This window comes from Anas acuta, chromosome 1 (assembly GCF_963932015.1).
Source record: "Anas acuta chromosome 1, bAnaAcu1.1, whole genome shotgun sequence".
Lineage (NCBI taxonomy): Eukaryota > Metazoa > Chordata > Aves > Anseriformes > Anatidae > Anas > Anas acuta.
In genome coordinates, this window is record NC_088979.1 from 122,642,638 (window position 1) to 122,666,817 (window position 24,180).

The window sequence follows — 24,180 nt, forward strand, 5'->3', positions numbered from 1 at the left end:
AACACAGTACTCAAGGTGCAGCCTCACCAGAGCTGAGTACAAGGGGACAACCACCTCCTGGTCATGCTGGCCACACTGTTTCTGATACAGGCCAGGATGCCGTTGGTCTTCTTGGCCACCTGGGCTCACTGCCGGCTCATGTTTGAGCGAGCATCAACTAGCACCCCAGATCCTTTTCCACTGCACTGCTTTCAAGGCACTCTGCCCCAAGACTGTAGCGCTACATGGTGTTGTTGTGGCCAAAGTGCAGGACCTGGCACTTAGCCATGCTGAACCTCATCCCTTTGGCCTCTGCCCATCGATCCAACCTGTCCAGGTCCCCCTGCAGGGCCTTCCTACCCTCTGGCAAAAGACGACAAACAACACAGGACAAGCTGTAACCTTTTAAAGCCACCCCAACTCACTTACTAGGCAGAGGTCTTTCTTTATGGAGGAATGCAAGATAATTAGGTATGCATGGGATTATTTATTTTTCACGGAGTGTATAAAACTTCCTAGACAGTAACAAAATAGCCAAATGTCATTGTTCATACCAGTATTCTATGAAGGGTACAATAACTGTATGATTAACAATCTTATGACAGTAGTCCATTAAAAAGTTAACCCAATTTTATTTTGTTAATGTGCTTTTCATCCATAATTGAATTTCTACAGGGCAGTGTTGCTGCTTGCTTGTTTCTGTTCATTCATTCATGCATTTCATGTATTTAGGGATTATTTATTTATTTATTTTACCTCATGCACTACAATGACTCAATTGAGTCATCACCTCCGTAGTAGTTCTTTTAAACACCTACGACTGATACTTGCATGCACATTTAATTCCATTTGCTGGAATTTCATTCTCTAAATAACGAAAATTAAACACAACAGTCTTGATCACAAAATAATTGCCAACTAATTTCTTCAAAAATAGCTGTGCAACTGTTTTAATGAATTTGAATGAACCAGATATGGAAAGCAGTGGTGCATTAAGAATATTCATGTATAGATAAGGACATACTACCTTTCTTAAGATTAATTAGAAGACATATCCTTTGAGAAGTTGGCTACCAGGAACACCTATAACTCTCAGGAGTGAAATTAATTCAGTACAGTGCATAAATACTGCACAGCTTAACACCTCCAGCTAAGTTCTGGATTCCACTACTTGCAATAGGGTTTTGCTTTGAGCAGAACAACAGCATGCACTTAACTTTGTACCTTTTCGTAAGCCTAATATGACCAGTTATCTAATTTTTCACTTCACAAACACACCAATCAGACCATAACACAAGGACTGATTTCAGTATTACCTGACAAAGTATTTCTGATATAAAGTTAGAATGTGTTACACCGCTATGGCACTCAAAGTAATTTCTGTAGTGTTATTAAACCACAATGAAAACAGTTTTCAAATACAGAAGGTGTTTGAGTGAATAGGGATACAATGACAACCTGTTTCACACAAGGCCCTCTAGCACTGTTTGCAGTCACAAAAACACACACAGTCCAACAGAACAAAGCAAACTTCTCAGCATTTTTCCCCCCAAGAGTCAATTAAAGGGGTAGGTTCATACCTGGAGCATCTTCTGAGCAACTCTCCTACAGCTTTTTCAAGCTCTCTCTTGTGCTACCTGTTTGACTCTCTCTCTCCTCTTTTATGTCTATCCTTCCTAGACCCACAAACATCCAGCAAAACATTACTGATAAAAGCCACTGTTGCTCATACATGCCACTTCCTTGAGCAGTGACAGGTACCTGTTTCTGAGATGCAGATCAATATGGTTGTAGCTTTTGGGTTACAAATGACAGCTCGATCATTTCTTAAAATGGTCTCTTAAGAATAGCATTTACATCCCAACACATAAAAATAGATTCATTTCTCTTCTTATAAGTACGCTGCTATTTCACCTAAATTTGGTTTATTTTCCCTTTTTCTTCTTACATATAGCATATTCTTACGTAACTAATCCTAACTCCTCACCAGCACATCATTCCTGAGGAAGACTAAGAAGAGCACTCTTTGGTTTTTAAACCTTTTGAGCTGAACACAATTCCAAAAGTCAAGAGATGACAGAAGACATGTTGCAAGAGATTCTCTACCCAGTCTTCTCCTGTTTAAGTGTCAATCAGGCAGCACAAAGCAAGCTAATTCCACTCTTGTGCACCCCTTTCATCAAGAGGCAGGAGTCCAAAACATGAAGCTCATTCCCAGAAGTTTTGTATCTACAAGAAGAGAGGGTACACCTGGGCATAAAGACATATCCTTTGACAAGGTGGCCACCAGGCATACACGTAACTCTCAGAAAATTAATTCAGTGCAGTGTGTAAGTACTGTAAGGTTTAACACCTTCAGCTCAGTGCCGAATTCCATTACAGAGAATAACAATCTTAACATAACAGCTTGGCCACCCTATGTTGCAAGATAGGTTCAACTTAAAACTATTGCTACGGTGGGTGAAAGATTCAAATTAATGAATTGCTTTCAGCTTCTCTCTCTTGGAGGACTCCAGATATCTCTGTGTAGGAGATGTCATTCTTAACTTGATCCAAAATACAGAAAGCTTCTGCTGAATTCATAGAATCATAGTGATGTGGTTCATAACCTAATCAGAATAGGCAATGATGCTGTTATAGCTATCTTCTTCCATATTAAAATGCATTGCTGTACCAGTAAGACAACAGCTGAAATCTGAAGCAGGAAGAGTTCAAAGATCACTGGTCTGTACTAGGGTCTCACACAGTGCTATAGGGAAAATAGACTAAAATGGATAGGCAGCTATAATTCCCCACTCCTGACGCTGATTCAAACAATTCAGCATGAACTCTCAAAAGTAAGTCATTTTCCATTCATAACACAGTATGGTTTTTTTTTGTTTGTTTGTTTTTAAAATTTCATAGCCATGATAAGATTCATAAATTTTGCCTTAAAGGACAAGAGGGTAGTCATGGACTTAAATTGCATGTGTTATTTGAAAAGTAATACAGCACACTATAAACAAAGAGATAACAGTTAAGAGGAGTATAGCATGCCTACTACCACTTTAACCAATATGATGTGTTATTGCTCCTGATACATAGAGAGCAGATGTCTCATTGTGGTTAAAAAAGCTATAAAACAATTAAATCATAATAGAACATAACACTTTCCCTAGCTGAAGGCACTCCTCCCAGGGTCCACCTCTGTTTAATACAAAGGCTCATTGGTCATGTTGCATAACATAATAACTGATTCCAAAAGGGCTCAGTTTTACAAATGTCAGATTAGGAAGTTTCCTCTTCATATAATTACAGTTCTAGTTGATTGAACTCCAAATTTAATGAAGTTTGCCTAATGAATGCAATACTCGTTCTTCTAAATAAAACAGAACATCCATCATGAGCTAATGGAAGGAATTGAGCAGCAAAATAGCTCAACTATTAACAAAATTATGCACACTCATTAAGCAAGAATATTATTTGAAAGGACTGCAAAATAGTAAGTCAGGTTTATATTTAGATAGACTTCAGTTTCCTGAGATTAGACAAATAATTCCTTGGTCTGATAGCACATTAATCCAGAGTCTGAAATACCTAGCAAATGATATGACTATCTGTAAGCAGCAGGGCCATTAAAAGAAAATTGGTCTTCCACTTCTTTCCTCTAAAATTCTTTCAATATGCTGAAGTGCTAGGTGAAGAACTGCTTTACTTGCACTTTTTAAAGTCTCACAAGAGACTATCAAAGTATTTAGGAAAAAAAATCTTGTTGTGTGTTCCATGACAAAAGAAATATGAAGACAATAAGTAGCCCATTTTCATTCTACCATAAGGTTAAGTGTAGAGATTTATAAAGTTTGATACTAGCTACAGAACTGCTTAGTGTATTTATTATGCAGAAGCCAAAAAGACTGTGAGCACTGAGGTACTAGAGAAATCGAACAAGCTGTTCTGATGAATTATGATCACAGAAGACCTCAAAATTTGAGACATTGCCACATTATATAAATAAGGAACAAAATGATAAATCTTTTGACAGCAAAACTTCAGTAATGCACTCTGAGCTGAAAAGTAATCATCAAGCAGGTACTTCACAGAAACTTTGATTATTTCACCTGTCATCCACATCTATTCTTTACTTAAACACGTATACACCACACACAAATCTTGTTACTGGAAAACATTTTTGTGAGGGCTTTTATTAGCCTGAGTTGAGGGCTGAGCAGCTATACTGGGTCTGGCTGGGATGGAATAAGTTTATTTCATAGCAGCCATATGGTGCTGTGTTTTGTATTTGTGACTGAAACAGAGTTGATACCACAACCGGAGTTCTGGCTACTGCTGCGCAGTCTTTGCAGAGCATTGAGGCTTTATGTTTTTTCCCATTCCGCCTCTGTCAGTCGGTAAGCCAGATATGGGCAAGAAGATGGGATGAACACAAATGGGACAGCTGACACAAGCTGACCCAATGGACAGTCCATACTGTATAACATCATGCTTAGCAATAAAAACTAAGTGCAAAGGAGGGAGGAAGAGGCAGACAGACATTCCTTTGTCTTCACTTATCAAACAATTTTTATCTTGTCCCAAGGGCTTTCTCGCTTTTGGTCTTCCTATTCTCTCCCCAGTTCCACTGGGTGAAATGGGAAGTGAGCAAGTGGCCGTGTGGTAGTGAGCTGCCCACCGCAGCAAGAGGTGAGACTCAATTAAAAACAAAGCTGGAATTTGTATGGCCAACAGATTTCAAGTAACTACAACTATAGAAAGTATTTTTTTTTTCTTTCCCTTTTACTCTATCTGCTGTGCTATAACACATGAACGTTACAACACACTTCACATCTATCCAAAGACCTTTTAGAGAAGCTCCCTGTCAGAGTTTTTACAGGGCAAAAAAGTCTGCAGCAAGTACTAAAGAAAGGCAGGGTGGACCCACACCATGGCACTGCTAAAACAGTTCTGATTAGGCAGACCACAGATGACACAAATTTAAGGAAACACAGTGTATTCAAATGGATCTCTCATTATCACAGTGCACTCTAGGTCAAAGCAGGGCTGCAACAACCAACTCAAGGAAACCAGCCTAAAAGAAAAGACAACCACAAGGCCACTCCTTCTCCAAGGAAAGTCATACACAACAGGCCTAACTGGCACGTGTAATCATTTTCACCCTTCAATCTTATGCAATGACTGAAAAAGAAATACTTTATCAAGTAGAAAAGGCAGCACATGAAAGACCCAAAAGTGGAATGGTCATTAGTTTCTTTAAAATAAAGATAGGTTTTTAATACTTCCTAAACCAGTGACAAAAAAAGGAATCTATCAGAGATTCTTCTTCTTACTTACATGGTCAATCTACAGATAACACCACCAACCATAAAAGTTAACGAAAGTGTTAAGATTTCTTGAAGAAAAACAAGTACCTAGGATGTTATTGAAGACAATTGCCTTATATCCTCATTGTAGCCTTCTAGTACCTAAAGGGGGCCTACAAGAAAGCAGGAGAGGGACTCTTCATCAGGGAGTATGGTGACAGGACTAGGAATAATGGCTTTAAACTTAAAAAGGGCAGATTTAAATTAGATATTCAGAAGAAATTCTTTACTCTGAGGGTGGTGAGGCACCAGAACAGTTTGCTCAGAGAAGCTGTGGATGCCCCTTTCATGGAAGTGGAGGAATTAGATGATCTTTAAGGTCTCTTTAAACCCAAAGCATTCTGTGACTCTGTATCATAAAATAAAATGGATAAAACTTTAAGATTCTAACAAACCTTTCGTGGCAGAAACAGTATTTGTCACAGTGACCAGTGACCAATTCCCGGTTCTCATTTATTTCATGGCCCTGGACAGACATCATCTGCTGGAAGTAGAACCTACTTCTACTGGTGCAGAACATCTTTGATTACTGGTGTGTTTCACCAGGGGAATCAATCTGCAGAAAGAATCTAAGAGGAGCACAGTCTTGAGAGGATAATTCAAAGTTCAAAGTTAAAATTCCACTCAATTGGGTGATCTGGACTTCAGCACAGTACAGCACTACAGCCACACTATCCCAATGTCTGGAATGTGCTCCAGCTCAGAACGGATCCTCCCTATCCTGCTGCAGTGATTCCAGAAACAAAAGGGGAAATCTGGAACCTCCTTAAGGAAACCCTCCCTGGCATGCTTTGAATCTAAAAGATTATCATTGTTATTTTTCACACAGGAAGGTATATTAATCCCTAGCATGGGAGTGAAAATGCTTCCTTGATAAACTCAACCTGATACTAAACAGAGAGTTATTACAGTCTTAAAAAAATATTCTCATTATCAGTAGTCTTGCCTGGCCAGTTTGAGAGGGGCTAAAACATGCAGACTGGGCAAGACTATACAGATCTAGGGAAAGTAGAGCAATTTCTATCTAAAAAGATTCAAAGAATCTAATTTAAACTGCAGCAACAGGATTTCTTAATGTGATAGACAATTACAGACCTGGCAGAAAAATATACAACATGAAAATTAAAAGCAAACAATTATCAAACCAGTCGTCTTTATCTTTAATGAGGCTCTGGCAATAAAGCTGCCACTACTGAAGCATACCACTTGTAAAATATCTTAATGACTCACAATGAACAAGATAATGTTTAAGAAAATGAATTAAACTTTTGAACAGAATTTAATTCCACCGTGAAAACAAGTGCCTCAGAATTAGTCAATGAAACAATACATTTCATACAAAACTGCAACGTATGATTTCAGCTCAGCCTTAAAATGCACTGAATAAGCCTTTAAGTATCCATGGAGAAGCCAATTGTGTTTAAAATTTTAGACTAATTAAAAAAGCAGAACAAAACACTAAGCTTGTTGATTGCTTAGTTCTGTTAATTTGCTGATAATAGACAGCATGAAAAGGAGTCCCTAATCTTTTCTACCAGACACTTAAAGTATTTTAGCATATAAACAACATTAAATAATTGATTATAATGCTTTGCTTTATTTTATAAATGAGGAAGTAATAGGAATGAAGCATTGAAGTGTATGCTAAGTCTTTGTTCTTTGAATCTATAGAAAAGGGAACCTACAGGTGGATACTATCAATTAAACTGCTGTTTAAATAGCTACATCCTAAAGACTCAAATTTAAAATATTTGCCTAAGAATTTATATTACAGTAAACCTGTCTCTTCAGTGAACTTCACCTGATTGCTTTGCTTTGCTCTCCAAATAAATCCTCCTTGGTCCTTCAGCTTAATTCAAAATTCATACAAGTGCTAAATGCAGTCCCTCTAGTACAAAGCCTGAATATGCACATAACTAATTTTAATAGGGCTTGGCATGTAAGTATCAGACTGTTTTGATTTTCTCTATCATCAAGTTTCTCTATCATTTTGGATTTTTTTTAATTTATATTTTTTAAGCATAAGCACAAAACTGAATTACTGTAGACACGAGGAGGAATTAATGGATTGTGTGTAGCCTATAATTAAGACTAACACTGGAAATATGATCTAAGTTAGTGTAAGGATGAAACCTAGTGATAAACAAAAGGCTTCAGTGTGAGAAGGAAAAGATGAGAATGAGCTATGGAGTAAGAAAGCAACAAGGGAGAGGAGATGGCATTAAATTGAGTACAAAGGAGGAACATGAGAGGATGGAAGTGTGTCAAAGAAGAGGCAGAATGACAGACAAGAAGTGAAGGTGATGGCAATGAGCTACACATATGAAAAAAATAAATAAAAATACACATCTGGAGCCGCTTTATTTTGAGAAATCAGGAAATGAAATTCTAAAGGGAAGAGTATCTGTGAACAATGGCTCAGAAGTTTGCAGAATCTAAATGAAGGCAGCAGACAGTTAAAACCAGCCGCAAACAAAGTAAAACTAATATCTGACAGTAAATAAGAGAGACCAGTATTATCTGGACTCAGGAATGGTTGTGTGAACTGCGTTTCTGTACCTTACATACAAAGTGAGTTAAATACTGACCTTTCAAGATGGTAAAGATACAAGTTCTTACAGATAATTGTAAACAAAACTTCTTTACCAGCTATGCAGTAGGAAAAGCATCACAAAAAACACTCCTCTAAGTTATGATGTCACATAAACTTTTCCATCTTCAGATAAATAAAAATATGGGCCACTTCTACACACTTTGGTCCAAACCACCTCATAAACCCTCTCTAAACTGAAGGAGAACTAATTTCAGTTGGATAGCCATGTAACTTCATCAGAATGGTGCAAACCTTGAATGAATAATCTCTGATTGAAGACAAAATACATGAGGCACAATCACAATGCTGCACTCACATGGTTGAGCAGTTTCTGAATTACAGCTGCCTCACAGCAGGCTTCAGATGACAGCAAAGCATACTTGCATCTGCCTCCAGTTCTGTATGCATGCTCACGCTGCTGTCCTTACGTATTTAAAGTTCAAGTATACTAATCCTTATTTAGTTGTCACGCCTGTTTACTTAATATTGAAACACCATCCAAAATACACATTCTTACTTTATTTTCCATATTGCATGTTCTGTTCATAATTCCAAATGATAGGAAACGAGTTAAAATTCAGGAATAGCAGTCCTGCAATCTAAATAATTACCAAACCAAAACAAATGGAAGCCCAAAGATTCCCAATGGGAAACATATTTTTTGTTCCTCAGAGCAAATCATCTGCTTTATATGAGAAAAGCAGGGTATGATGGTACTAGAGATCATAAAAATTCTCCACATGATCTTGAACCTTGAATTCTAATGATTTAATTTCTTCCTTACTATTTGATGTAGATGTGAACCTCACTCTTCTATAAAGCAGGTTACAGAAATAAGATGTGCTTGTCTAATCTCACTTTGCATTTGCATTTAATTATATTTTTTTAAAAGGCAGAGTTTTCAATCTTCTGAGTAACAACATAACATTTAGCACCATCAGTTCAGAAACAAATAATAAAAAAAAAAAGCTATTGAAATGACTGAATCTAAATAGGAAGTACATGAGTTAATACACACTGGGCACGAGTGTGTATTCCATGGGAATACTGTAGTATTAAAAGGAAGAACAGAAGACAACAGCTTCTTATTGTGAAATATCCTCATATGCATAGGCACACATGACAATTTGACAAAACAGTAGTAATGTTTAAAAAATGTTCTTAGCCAACTACAGCTGTTTTTATGGCACCAGCACTGTAAGCAATTAAGAGCGAATGAACAGAGAAATTGCATCCTTCTTGCACTCATTTGCAAGTTTTAGAGAAATTAGAGCCATATTCTGAATAAAACACCACCTCTACTGCAGTGAAGCAAAGTAACGTTTACAAAACACTACTTGCCCAATTAGCAGCATCAGCAGAAATTTAAATTAGATGAACTGAGGAAGAGTCAAGAGTTATTGTAGAGGGAAATTATATGTTAGCATCAACGTTAAGTCTAAGAAGTCAACCAACTAGAGGAAAGATTTGGAAGATACGTGAGAACAACTGTTAAAGATTCTTAAGAAAAAACTGTCACAGGATAAGAGAAAATTATTCTCTCACAAATGAATAATGATTTAAAAGATAGTAAAGTACAAATAAACAATTACTGTGAGGGGAAATCACCAGTGAGGTTGTACAGAGATGAATGCTTGGATACATGCTATTGCACATATTAATAAATCATTTGATCTAGTGGGTGGCATCCCTGCCCATGGCAGGGTGGGTGTGGAACTGATGATCTTTAAGGTCCCTTCCAACCTGAGCCGTGCTATATGATTCTATGATTTGGAAATGGTGTACACTCTGGATGTGGATACTGAAAGGAATGCTAACACAAAGAAGCCATCCTATATGGAAACTCTAGACTCCATAAGCTGTCTGAAAAATGCAAAGTACAATTAAAAAAGGAACAGTGAACAATCAGAACAAAAAGTTGCTAATTTCCCTCTCAACAGGAAAATTTGAAAACATTAGAGAAAAAAGACAGCAACGTATAGGGATTAAAAACACCTGTGTATGAGAAATGGCTTTAGACCAATAATCTCCATAGAAGACAGACACACAACTGAGGCTATGTACAGTTCTACAAACTCATGAAAGGCAAGGAAAAGATTCATTATGGATGTTTTCTTCAGGTTCTGCTTCAACACCAAAATTTGTCACCTAATACAGTGTGCAGACAGTTCAAAACCAAAAAAAGTTCAGAAGTTCAAAACTGTGGAACCACTTGTAATGACACATTGTGGGTGCTCTTAAGTTTGCATAAACTCAAAAACAGATCAGACAAAATAATGGAAAAATAAACTAAAGGTTATTAAGTAAAACTTGTTGCCTCTGAGTCCAGAATCAGTAACACCACATAAAATTCTGTACGCCCGGACAGTACTCTGAGAAACAGCCAGTAACCACGTGCTTTTCAAGTTCTTACATTTTGTCCATAAGCACCTACTGTTTTCGGTTTTTGGTGGAAGAGTAATTATCATGTTTGACCTTTCATTCAACCTGAGGAAACTTTTATCGCATTATCAAAACACTTTCCTGATTCCAGATTAGGCCAGTAATTCACGACAATTATGTACTTTCTTAAAATTTTGTCTTTCCAAAATTCGCGTTACTGAGAAAAAAAATACACATTGCCAGTGCATATAATGTTCAACATTGTCTCAGCGTAGCCATTCACTTCTGATTTTGCAGAGATCATTGCTGCACATGGCTGTCTGAAAGCCAGTTTCACTTACTTTTAAGTAAAATACGTTTTCTATCTTTTCATATTTTTTTCTGAAATACAGAGATCAGGCTGAAATTTGCGTCATGCAATTAGCTCTCTTCACTAGTTAGTGTGCGCAGTTTCTTTCCCCTTTCATTTGCCACTATATTTTCATCAAAATGACAAGAAGCCAAGAACCTATTTGTTTACACATACACATTATTCCTTTATTGCTTTTATTTATCCTCCACATGGAATCAGAGGCTAAAGGCATACACAGAAAAAGGACATTGAGCATAAGTTTTTTCTACTGTCTGTCTCTACCTTATGATTTTTACAATGAGAAGACACCACGAGTTTTTAACCATATTCCTGAATGGTCATCCCTTTGTGTGATACATCCCTTTGGGTGTATCATCTAGTTTCCTCCTAGTAAAAAAGTATTTTTTCTCCATTATTTTTATATATTTGTTGGTTATTTGATAGCCAAAAATACAGCAAAATGGAAGGCCTGCAAAACCTCATGCTCAGTTATATGAACTTGAAAAGTTAATGACAAATAATCAGACAACAGCAGACAATAGTGTCAGAGCAGTTTAAGGAGCCCAAGAACCAATACAATGGAAGAAGACAAAAATGTCTAATAAATATTTTTCCAGAGTAGTACAAAAAAAATAAAAATCTGTAAAATCTTGTAGCACTACCAAGAAGTATTCCACCTTTTATTTTCTAGATCACAGACTGCACATAGAAATAGGATTATTCTCTTAAGCTATACTGTACTTGCCAGAAATACTGGAAAAATAAACTCCTTTGCCTGACTCAGCTTATTCTTGCAACCACCCCACGTCTTTGCAGTCTGACAAATGCATTTTCTCCATGGGTCTTGGGAGCATTGCTACTCCTGCTCTCCAGCACCGTAGAGAAATGCACTGACAGTTCTCCATTGCTTAGCAACAAAGAGATCTGAGAGGAGAGCTTCCCACGCTGCTGCAGCAGTAGTTGGCCATAGGCTCTGCCAGGCAGGCAGCAGCACGCTCTCTTTGGTAGCAGGCAGCTGGCTCAGCGATGTTCTCCTGGGTCTCATGGGTTTATCACTGGTGCTGGTAGCAAAAAGCTGAGATGGGCTGTGCTTTAAGCGAGGCAACAGGATGCATGAAACAAGTGGGTAGAAACCAAGTAATCAATTGGTAAGTTAATGAAAAAAATAAGTTCGGCTTACTAACTGTCCCAACTGAATCCTCAAGTTATTTGCAGTGATGTATCTTGCTTGTTAAGACACATTACGCATCAAAGTTTCATTTTTTCCAAACAGATGAACCAGAAGCACATTATATGTCACTCAATATGCCAGACAGAAAACCCTTATAAAAGAGAAAACATTGTATTTGGTCATGTGTTAGGAGAGAGATATGGCACTGCATTGGAACCTTAAGGCTTTACTAGGTAAAACAAAGGCAACAATGCAAACGCAATGTAAATTCATACACAATTTTCTCTTCCTCCTAGAATGCAATATCCCAAAACACAGCTGGCAGATGTTGCAGATTAAATTGACCATTTGCATAGCATGAGATAACAGAACAGGAGAAGCATGAAAGCACAATAGAGGCATGAGAGTTATAGCATGACAGAATATGAAGTAATAGTTTGTTCAAATGTTTGTGCATAAGAACAGGCCTGTCTGTATGCAAGTGTCTACTAATTAGAAATCCCACATAGTTATCCCTATGGAAAGATCTACTGACATCCTTGCAAATATATTTAGATGTGTATCTATCTATGTGTGTGTACATTATCAGATCATCTTCACATAATACAGCTAATCTCTAGACAGAAACTGTCCAAGTGCAAAGTTTAGAAATGCACTTTTAGTAGTATGGAGATGATTATAATTTTGCAAGAGTTTGTATCACTACTTTATCAAATACTTTATAATAACATGACAAACCGCACATCTTCTTTTTATTCTTAGATAAGATTACTCCAAACCCACAAATTGATTTCAGAGCTCTCATTTCAAAAAGCATCAGGTCAGATGACAAACAGTGATTTCTATTTATGTTGAGGCCAGTGTTCTGAGTTGCTAAAGATTATGATCATTTTTCTTTTTTCCTTTTTTTTTTTTTTTTTTCCCCATTTGGGTTCATTCAGATTCTCATTCAGTTGCTCAGGTTCTCAAACTTTTTTTTTTTTTAATTGAAGACCGATACAAACCCTTCAATATAAACAGCTCAATTTAAATCCTAACAAGGGGTCTTCAAAGCTTGTGCAACTGTAATTATTTCATGAGATATTGAACAAAAAGGTGCCACAAGTACACAATTTAAATCCCTGAATCATATCTGGCCTGAGTAATTTTAACAGTGTTTCCAAAAAATGTTCACCTATGGGTCACCAAACAAGTGCTGGGTCAAAACAACTTTAAAAAGTTATTGCGATCCCCAAGGATGAACCCAGGCAAGATTACACTACAGCAAGGCAATCTGAAAATACTAGCAACTGATGTGGTTTTAGCTAAGCCTTGAAAACCTTCCAAAGTAAGCTTAGGGTTTGTCGTACTTGCTCATTATCTACATGCATCATTTCCCACCAGTCTTTCAGACTTTTTTTTTTTTTTTTTCACATCCTTTGTGTTCCAATGAGAACTTGACCCAGATACCATGTAACCCCACCTCTACAATAACACCATGAGGCTGTCAAATTATTTCAGCAGCTTAAGCTGCCCAAAATTATTTTTTTAAGGTCAGCTGCAAAAAACATCAGCAGACCTGCAAACCAAGTTAACTGAAAAATTATATACCTTCTCTCTGCTAAGGCAGAAATAAATGACAAATCTATGATTTTTTAAAGCAGGCAGCTTTCACAAATAAGCAGATAATCTGTGTTTCACCAATACAGAACCTATAAAGGTTCATATCATGTTATCTACGTGTAAGTATCTTTAGAAGCCCATCAATTGCCAGTTACACTTTTCAAAAGCAGCACCATACTACTAATGCTTTGACTCCACTGTTGAAAAGGCACTATTCAGGATTTTGGCTGACTACACAGTTTGATAGGCAATACTTTCAGCAGACTCTGCTTTACATTTTACAGTCATAAGTGTCAGACACCTCAGAAATACTGTCAAGAGATTCTATGCAGGTCACCTAACGTAACCTCAGGAGGCTTTTTTTTTAAGAGTCAAACTACTAATTGGAGCAGCCCACAAATGTTCTTGCAGGCATGCTTCAGTGAGGTACTGAGAATATTGCTTTGAAGTTTATCACCTTCTCTTATTTATTTTTTTAATGACTTAGAATTAAGATTTATTAAAGCAGTGAAGGCCACCTCATCTTCCCTTTTCTCACTCAAACCTGAACTCTGCTAGAGCATGTGATGCTGGGAACACTGAAGTTCATCCTGGCATAGGTATCAATACACACTATCTCAGATGGAAAAAGGAGTCCAACAGGGAAGCCTGCGGCCTTATTTACTTTTTATATTGAATTACATTTACCTCATTTGCAAGATTCAATGCAAAAGGATACTGTGTCAACCAGGCTACCACCTCCTTGCTAAATCTCATAGATATGCTATGAATTGAGATAGAAATGCAACAGGCTCCAGTAATGGCAGAAAACAGTTTGGGTCAAATAATCTTTGGGATTAACAATAAAAGCAGCTTTTGCTGAGCTGCTTTTTATTAAAAATAGAATCAGATTTCAAAAAGAGTTCTGTAATGCTTCTATAAAAGCAAATACCACTGGGAATGGTGTCGTCATTGGTAATAGAGATTGGTAACGTACTAGCAGTAACAATACAGCCTGGATAGTCCTTGATACGACAGCAACAGATTTTTTTTCCCTTCTCCATCAACCACCCACCAAGTCAACAATAGCTGATGCTATTTTAGGTTTGATATATCCTGAGGATATTACGGAAAAGTTTTCCATTGAAATAGCCTTTAATAGAGCAATCATAACATGATTTGGCTAAAAATTAAATAACACAAAATAGCATCTGGATTTCAAAAGAACCAGCACTTAAAAAAATGACTGGGAAAGTTAGCAGGAACAAGAGAACCACAGACCTAAATGTGGGAGAAGTCTACAATTTCTTTCAGACAGCAATGTTAGAACTACAAAGAATAACCATTCCAAATGTGAATCAAGTAGAAGGTCCTCCATCCTCATTAGGAGATATAAGAGAAGCAAGCAGAGGTGAAATGAAAAAAATAGAGTAAAACGGTAATTCCAAATAATTCTAAAATATTGCATCAGACACATTAAAAATGTTTACTTGCCATATAAATAAAAAATAATAATTTCACATGCTGAAATAACATTTTTTTAACAAATTAATCAACAGAATTACACGTTAATTCAGCAGTGAAGACTACACAATCATACAGGTGGATGAACACTGAAAATTTTCATAACAACTTCATCAGCTGGAAAAAATATACAGAGAAGCCATGATTTAGAGATGACAGACAACTAGGTAAAAAGCAAATTACATCATGGGATGCCTAAAAAGAGATTTTTTTCTGATAGGAATTCAAAGTATTGCCAATTTACAAGGTAGCAATGAGAAATTGCCTAAGCATACCGCACAGCACTTTGAAAACGTAAGAAACGTCTTTGTCTGTCACAGCAGAAGCCCGTTGCTCTCCGCTCTTCCCCGCAGTCTCACATTATCTCCTTGCACTATGCTCAGTGCTGACTGAAGTTTTAGACTCTTCTATTTCACTCTTCAAACTCCCCGTCCATTCCAGATGCTTTTTTCTCCTGAGCATGCTAAATTGTTCACCTTACCCCCCAGACAGCTCCATCTGACCCAATCATTTTCTTTATAAAGGAATATAGAGAAGTAAAACAAATAGCACCTTTCACATCATACTGAAGTGTAACAAAACACGTTCCAGTGCATGAACAAAAGCAATCAATGCCAGACTCCAAGCCATTTGTTTGCAGTAAAAGTGAATAGTCCTTGCTGATGGCAGGGCTGGTATACAAACTGAAGTTACTCTCCTATGAATTTAAAAAGGCTTCCATGCACTATAAGTTTGTGTTTTTTTTTTTTTGTTGTTTTTTATTTGTTTAAAGTATTTCAGAAATTTTCTCTTCTTAGAAGATTGCACTCCATTGCTAAGAGCAGGGGAAAAAAGCAGAGTGCCTTGTTCTCCTCCAGTATGCATTTTTTTTTTTTAAGGTTGACATTCACCAACGTGTAAATTTGACAAAAAACAGCTTGAATATAAATAATATTATAACACAGCTTGTTAATTTGTAAGATATAAGAATGATTTCAAGATAATATTTATGGGGAATAATAGCAGGGACAGTCCCCCAAAAAATTTTAAAATCCTTTAAATATTAAAAAGCTTCTGAAACAAGTAATTTGACTCATTGTTTGGAATAAGTTTCCTCTGGAAGGTTTTCCTAATCTGTATTTCTATCATCCATAAGAAACAAATATGAAGTTTAAAGCAGGGTAAATAAAGTAAATACCAATTATAACGAGGACCAACCTCACACAATGTCATTAGCCAATTACATTATAATAAAAGCCAATAAAAATCTTGATCTCAAGCAAACATAATAAATACTAAAATACTTAAAGTATACACTGCATAATCACACTCTGTTGGTGTAAAAATGGTTAAATGATAAAATTTGTACCTTTCTCAGATACCACAGAATAGATGAACACAGTGTGAAGCTCTCAAGAGAATTAAAAAAAAAAAAAAAAACAACAAAAAAACAGAACACCCTACAATCTTAGAAGAGCTCTCTTTTGTGCATTTCAAAATAAATGCATGAACTTCATTGGTCAGTCATCTTAGGTGTTGTGCATTCTGGACCGGTCCAGGCTAAACCTTGTGATGGTTTCACACTGATGGTTGGAGGAACTCCACCACAGCTCTCTCACTCCCTCTCTTCAAAGGAAAAGGGGGAGAAAATACAAAAGAAAAGGGCTCAAGAGTTGAGATAAGGACAGGGAGATCACTCACCAATTACTGTCGCAGGCAAAACAGACTTCAGCGTATGAGAGAGTAATATAGTTTATTGCCCATTACTAAGAGGCTAGAGCAGTGAAAAACTAAAAGCAAATTAAAAACACCCCCACACACACTTACACACCCTTGTGTACCTCCTCTACTTGAGCAGTGCAGAAGAACAGCAAATGGGTGCTGCAGTCAGATCCTAACACTTCATCTCTGCCACTTCTTCATGGTCACTCTGTGTCCCTGCTCCAGTGTCGGGTTCCTCCCATGGGATACCATTCTTCCTGAACTCATCTTGCATGGGCTTTCCACAGGCTCCAACAGGGGTATATAACAGGTGGCAGCTCCCCCCAGACCCCCTGCTCCTGCGTGGGCTCCTCTCCACGGGCTGCAGCTCCGGCCCAGGGCCTGCTCCTGCGGGGGCTTCTCCATGGGCCGCAGCCTCCTCCAGGCCACATCCACGGGGGCTCCTCCACCCATGGGGGGGCTGCAGCGTGGAAATCTGCTCCATGTGGGACCCATGGGCTGCAGGGGGACAGCCTGCTCCACCAGGGGCCTCTCCACCCGCTGCAGGGGAACTGCTGCTGCCTGCCTGCAGCACCTCCTGCCCTCCTGCTGCACTGTCTTTGGGGTCTTCAGGGCTGATGCTCACTCCTCACTCTTCCAGCTGCTGTTGAATAGCAGGTTTTTTTCTTGAATCTGCTCTCATAGAGGCACATTCAATGTCACTCATTGGCTCAGCTCTGGCCAGTGGTGGGTCAATTTTGGAGCTGGCTCGAACTGACCCTTACCTAACATGAGGCAACTTCTGGACTCTTCTCACAGAGGGCGCCCCTGCAGATCCCACTACCAAAACCTTGCCATGTAAGCCCATACAAACCTTAATCACTAACTCCAATGTTATATGTTTTGTTACACCAGAAAATGAACCTAGAGAGCCTCCAGGGCTCAGTCTTCCAACAGTCACAACTACTTCTTTTATACTGTCAGTCTTACGAAATTGGAGACAGAAAAGAGATTTCTTTCCTGGTATGAGCACCAATAAAATACTTGCTATTTTCCAATCACAATTCCACTTATTCTGTCTTAAGGCATATATACCAAAAAAGCAGTAGTGCTGCAGATTGCTGAGATTTTAAGGAAGAAAAGTCCATCTTGTTATCTATTCTGATCACACATATGCAGCGCATACTATTCAATTTCTTGATCTTTACCTTCTTCATGTTTCATACTGTTCAAAATGCCATTTGTAACACTTACATTCACACTCCATTGCTCAAATATTCTCCCTTCATCCTTTGAATTTCTTCAAACCTTTGAATTTCTTCAAACCTTTTCCTCACCCTCGAATTTCTATATTTTTCAACTTTTCTTTCTTCTATTCAGGTTTCATAATCACGATCCATAGGTCACACATCAGATAACATCACTCTTACATATACTTTTTTTTTTAAAGCTACTTAAAAATTCATCTTGTTACAAGTAGCTTTTCAGCATCTTGCAAACACTTTCTTGTATCATCCTCCAAGAATTAAACTTGAAAATTTAGACAAGAAGAGGTGAGAGTTTTGTTTTTAAGATAAATGTACATTCATTGCATCCCCAAATATCATCACCACACTACCTTATAAATATATATATATATACACACATACACAAACCAACAGTATGAACAGACATGACTTTGCTTTTGCAACAATAAGAACAGGTTACTCCCAAAAATATAGTTTAGTGAAGTTACTCACTAAACCACCACTGAAGTAACTGACAATTCTGTGATCCTCATTTCTATGAAAACAGAATTTACTGGAACACTTGGATAGATGTTCAAGGAGAATAGCATAAACAAACAAACAAACAAACAAAAGAAAACATAGCCTACCAAATATGTTGGTGGAATGTCCTTTCCTGGCAATCGGTTTGAGCTCATTATGTCCCCATCCATATTGCCTATAATTGTCCCAGGCATGCTTCATCATCTAAGAGAGGGAAAAAATAGGAAAAAAATAGGATTTGGTTATGTTGTGAAGCTACTTCATAAAAATATAGTATTTTACTCCTTATTTGAGGCTTCATCTCTCTCAGTCATCCCAGCATACTGATATTGCTACTATTTCTATTTATTTAAGAAGTCAGGTTATATATCATGAGTAAGTATTGAAAACAACTTAAGTCTATTCGACTTGCGATAGAAGATGCTCTGCATTAGTTCACTTACTTTTTCTTTGACTTAAATATATACATAGACATTAAGAAATCAGTGAAAAATACTGGCAAATACCCAAGCTGCTAGCCTGAAGAAAACAAACAAAGAAACAAATAGCAATATCTGAAACATAAAAGATTTATTTACACTAATTATTTATTATTTACACTGGTGAATCAGAGCATGACTAAACAATGTTGCAAAAGGCATGATACATTTTTTTTGTTAGCAACACCTACTTGACAGAAACATACTGTGGAACAGCCTCTACCATGAGAAATACCAAAAGCTTTGTTCATTTTGTTCTTTAGAAAGTATAATGAACAAAGCAGTAGAAAATTCATTCACAGCTTCAGGTTTCTTGTTCCCCCAAACACTCTTTTTAACAGGGATTTATGCTACATAGTAAACTAAAAAAAAAATAAAAGTCTTGTTGGACCATGAGTATTAGTTGCACACATCAGCTGCTAAGCAGTGTTCTTATGTATTTGCTAGAACTTTCAAAATTCCTTGTTTGCATACAGCTGAAATTTAGCAGCCACAAAATTGCAAAATTGAAAGTACAGAAATGCAGTTTAATCAAATAAGGTAAGTTACCTAAACAGATCAAAGCAAGTACCATGGAGGAAATCTGATTCTAAAAACCACTGCCCCAGACACAAGGAAGTTAGAAACAAACCTTTTCTGAACAAGAGCTCTGAATCAACAGCCATGCAGCTGTATCCACAGTGTTATACATAACTTATTTTTCTATCATGTCTTCAAAACCAATATTAAAATATTGTTAAAATAAACAAAAGCCTCCACAAATGTACAGAACTTAAATCACAATATCCACAAGTTTGAGAAATGTTCCCTAAGAGGAAAAACTATGCTAATGCAACTTGTAGACCTATACTAACCCTTTAAGAAACTGATTATATCAGGGCAAGGAAATTCCATGATTTACAGGAATATAGTTTTTCTTATTGTAATTTGAGGGTCACCATGTTCACAGAAAATATGAAGGGACAAGTAGATGTCAGCTAAGAAGTAAGACGGAGTCATTTGCCCTATTAGCACTAGCTCACACAGAAGCAAGACACCAGCTCTCTTTTAGAGGAAGTCAGCATCCAGTAAACCCAAGCGTTTTAAACTGTATCCAAGCTGCCTACTGGGATACGCAAACCGTGAAGTCCCCGTCTCTCTATAATCATCAAGAGATTCTCGTCCAACCCACACAGCCGTAATTCATTTGAACATAAACTAACACCTGAGAAGCTTGAAGGGAGTCAGCTCGTGCCCAGACAATAACTTGAAACAGAGCAGAGGTGAACATACAGAACATGCTCCTGTGTTAAACGGACATCAACCGAGGCACACATATCCCTCTCAAAATGGCATTGGTCCCACTCCTACTGTGCACCATGCCAAGTCAACTTATACGGGTATTCTCAGTTTTCAACATTATTTTTCACATTATTAAGATTCTGACAAACAATTAGTCTTTTTTTTGTTGTTGTTTTTGGTCATGAACTTGTAATGTAAGAAAAAGCATATGCAAGTATTACACTAAAAGGAGAGAGGAGACATTTCATTAGTATTGACAGATTCTTTAGTGTTTACTAAGCAATTCACTAATTGATTGATTAATAGCTACTAGAAAATGCAGTAAAATCCTGATCATAGGTAGTGTAGAACTTCTTCCGAGAGCTCTTACAAATATTATCCTGAATCAATCCACAATTTATATACACATATGTATATACATACATAGATATATGTTTACTAAAGATCATACAGTCAAGAACCACAGATTCATTCATGCTGGAAGGGACCTTGGAAATGTCTCCAGTCCAACCCCCTGCTCAAAGCAAGATCAGCTATGAGACTGGGGCTTGATTCTTTATCCAGTCAGGACGGGACAGGGCAGTCAAAGTCTTCCTGAACTGTCCTGCTCAAAACCGAAACAAGACACTCCTAAAAACATTATCTTGGGAAAAAGGAAAAAAAGACCTGAATTTTTAGAAGGCACTACAGGATAGAGCTAAAGAAGCTGATCTCTTATTTCAGTTTGATAATAGGTAGATATCTACATAACAAGGTGATCGTGACATGACAGCTCTAACCAACCTCTTTCCAAAAAAAGGGGAGTTGAGCTTTGAGACCTTGGAATGTATCAATGAAATATTTCATGACGAAGAATAAATGACCACTAATGTTTTAGCTCTGTAAAAGTTTCAGACAAAGTGTAGACACACAGCAGTATAGAACAAAAATAGGCTAGCCCAAAAACAAGAGCAATAAATTGTTTCCTCATGGCAGAATGTTAACCATGGAATATTCTACTGTCCCCACTTGCTGTGCCTACTGGGGGTCTGAGGAGAAGGTGTAGATTTTGGTACAGATTTTTTGTTTGCAGATTTTTTTTTTTAGCTCTGAGGAAATTACAGACATTACAAAGGGCTAAAACAAAATCCACCACTACCTAACATGTTTTTATATCTGTAAGTTCCTAAGATATAATTTTTCCTGAGATAAAATTCAAGAAAGAAATTTTAAAGGAATCAATTTCACCAGATTCATCCATTAATGGAAAAGTAACTTAGGAAAACACTACTGAGACCAAAACCACTGCCAAACATGAGACTAATAGCTGACTGCATCATCTAAGGTTCTGAGAAAGGAAATCATATTTTGTAGAGACTAAGCTACTTTCATAAACATGAACAGGTGTCTTTCCTGTCACCTCTGCCTCTCCCAAACAGGATACAAATCAAATGGTATTATAATTCCCAAGAATCTTCTTAACATTTTTACACTAGCAAGTCAACTGATCTTTTCCAAATGAATACTGAACATTATTCATGCACACAATGTGATGCTCTTGTCTACCACTAAATGAATAAATACTTGATTATATCTGGTTAGCAGATAACTGCACATTACATGTAAGGGAGAAGCCCCATAGCTCCTGTACACAATATTAATTTTTTTAAGGATCATGTACCAAGAGATCTAATAACAACATAGGATTTCTGCTGTTGCCAGAAGTGGTAGCAGGATATACTGTAGATATAACACCTATATAACTGGAAGTAGTTGTGCAGGCAGAAGCTTGTGAGAAGACAGGAGAAAATGTAACCCGCTGCCAGCTAAAACTTTAACAGAGGATGCCACTTTGGCTCATGAAGTGTAAGTAATGACCTCTTCATCTGAAAAGCCAGATTATCTCTACAATTATGCCAGAAAGCATTTATGTAATGAAATTTGCAAATACTGAATTATAGTTGCCAGTAGGCAGTTGCAGGTCTTTCCTTAAAAAACTTGTCTTTACAAGGATAGGGAAGTTTCAGACACTGACTGGAACATCAGCACTAACGGTGATAGAAAGAAGGTAAAAATATGTGATAGGGAAAAAAACACAAAACAAAACAATAAATACCCTTTCAAGAAGCCATTACAGGAGAAACATAAGCTCAACTATGTGAAAGAAAAAAAAAATCAACTTGTCCAAGGATGCATTAATAATTCTGTCAAACGAGAAGTGGAAATTTCTATAGCTGAAATTTCCACACCAGAAAACAGTTTGCCAAAGCAAGCCCTTGGAGTTGACGGTGTACAATATGAAGATCTTGTCATGTGGCCACCCAAGAATGAATGTTTTTACTGATGGAATTCTCACTGGTTCTATTAACTCCAGATGACAGATCTTACTTTTGACAGGAAAATGATTCATATGGAATAGGTTCACTGAATACCAGTCTTGAAAATGTTTATCATGGGATGCACCCAAAATACAAGTCAGCAAGACAGCATTGCATGTACAGCTTGATGATTCTACCAAAACAATGAATTTGGACTCTGCTACTATAAAGCCAGAATGGCAAGAAATGGGATATGTCTCAAATGAAACTGCTTTTGTAGGTACACCATATCTAGATATTTTTACTGACTTTAGAACGCATATGCCTTGTTCATTGGATCTGATCCTCTGCAGTTGCTGAGAAATCAGTATTTTATAACAGCAGAGCGGTAATGTGTCTTAACAAAACCACAGTTTTAACAGTAAAAGGAGGCTACAGTGATGAAAGCGAATTTTGTCAGGAAGTCCCATCACTACAGCAGTGTGTTAAAACAATCTGTATTCTAAATTGTTATTTCTAAAAGCCCCTTTCCACTCCCCGAAAAAGGACAGACACTTTAAATTAGAAAACTAAATCAGAGTCCTAAGAAATAAGCAAATAAAGCCATTTATCAGCAAATTGCAAAGAATGGTTGTACCTAAAAATCTATCTTTTCATTGCCATCCATCAGGAATATACATAACAGAGACAACAAATAGGCTTTGCTTTCAAAGGAACATATTCTGGTTAAGAGAACGATTTCAAAAGATTATATAAAACACCTCTAACTTCTCTTTTTAAATTAGCAAAGGACTTGCTAGAGAAGCTTATTGCTCAATTGGCAGATTAAAAATTAATAAGCACTTTCCTAGTGTCTGTGGAGATTACTTTCTGGAGGTTCATTTGAGCAATGATCTTTTCATTGTATAGATAGTCTGATGTTTGAAGAAAATTAGAAAAATTATTATTTTACTCTTGTGGGAGCTACAAATTTCTACCTAAACAGAAATTACTTCTGGCATCAGCCTATACCTCTGTCATGCATATCTGAACATTGCTACTGAAAGCATCTGTTTGGAACACGTTCCTAAAGAGCACAGAAAGCTAGGTTTTCTTCATTTAGTGATAAGCGCAGTAATAGATCCATTACTAAATTGAAAAAATAACGTTTATTAAATTAATGTAACACAGGAAACTTGTTTGTTTGCATAGAAGACAAAGTGTAAGACACCTGATGGATCTAAGGGGATAGTACTTCAAATGGTGAAACCAGAACAGTAGATGTAAATGGCCTAAACTTGGAAAGCTTACAGAAGTGGAATGAGTACTCAAATTTATGTAAGCAATACAAAAACACTTTTTTTTTTTTAACATGATGAATCCATATTTTTGAAATTGTGTCTTCATCGTTTCAAGAGAAAATGGTAGTCACAGGTTTACTCATCCCGTGTCCAGAAAACTAAAACCTCACAGATTACCCTTTGTAACAGGACTGCAAAGCAACCAATAGAAAGTTCTTTTCTTCAGTGTTCTAACTCTTGCCTTTTCAGGCAATCTAATCATCTTCACCAGCTTACTGCTGTACTTCTGACAGTTTTACCATACCCTTTTTTAAAGTGAAAGACTAGAACTACATGAAGCATGCAAGATGCAGAAGCACCTTAGTTCATACACAAACAAAAGAATCTTGCCTGTTTTGTTCTCCCTTCCTAAAATACCGAAGGTTTGTTTTTTGTCTGCTACTAAGCACTACAGTGAC

The 24,180-nt window shown here is 37.1% G+C and overlaps 1 protein-coding gene across 2 annotated transcripts in view; it reads right to left on the bottom strand.

Annotated features, from left to right (window-relative positions):
- The window catches only part of MAN1A2 (mannosidase alpha class 1A member 2), a 135,427-nt gene that overhangs the window by 68,508 nt on the left and 42,739 nt on the right, over positions 1 to 24,180 (bottom strand). For both annotated transcript variants that reach the window (XM_068698910.1, XM_068698920.1), the window contains one exon: positions 18,493 to 18,589. In XM_068698910.1, the coding sequence (XP_068555011.1) occupies positions 18,493 to 18,589 (97 nt within the window). The remainder of the gene's footprint in view (positions 1 to 18,492; positions 18,590 to 24,180) is intronic.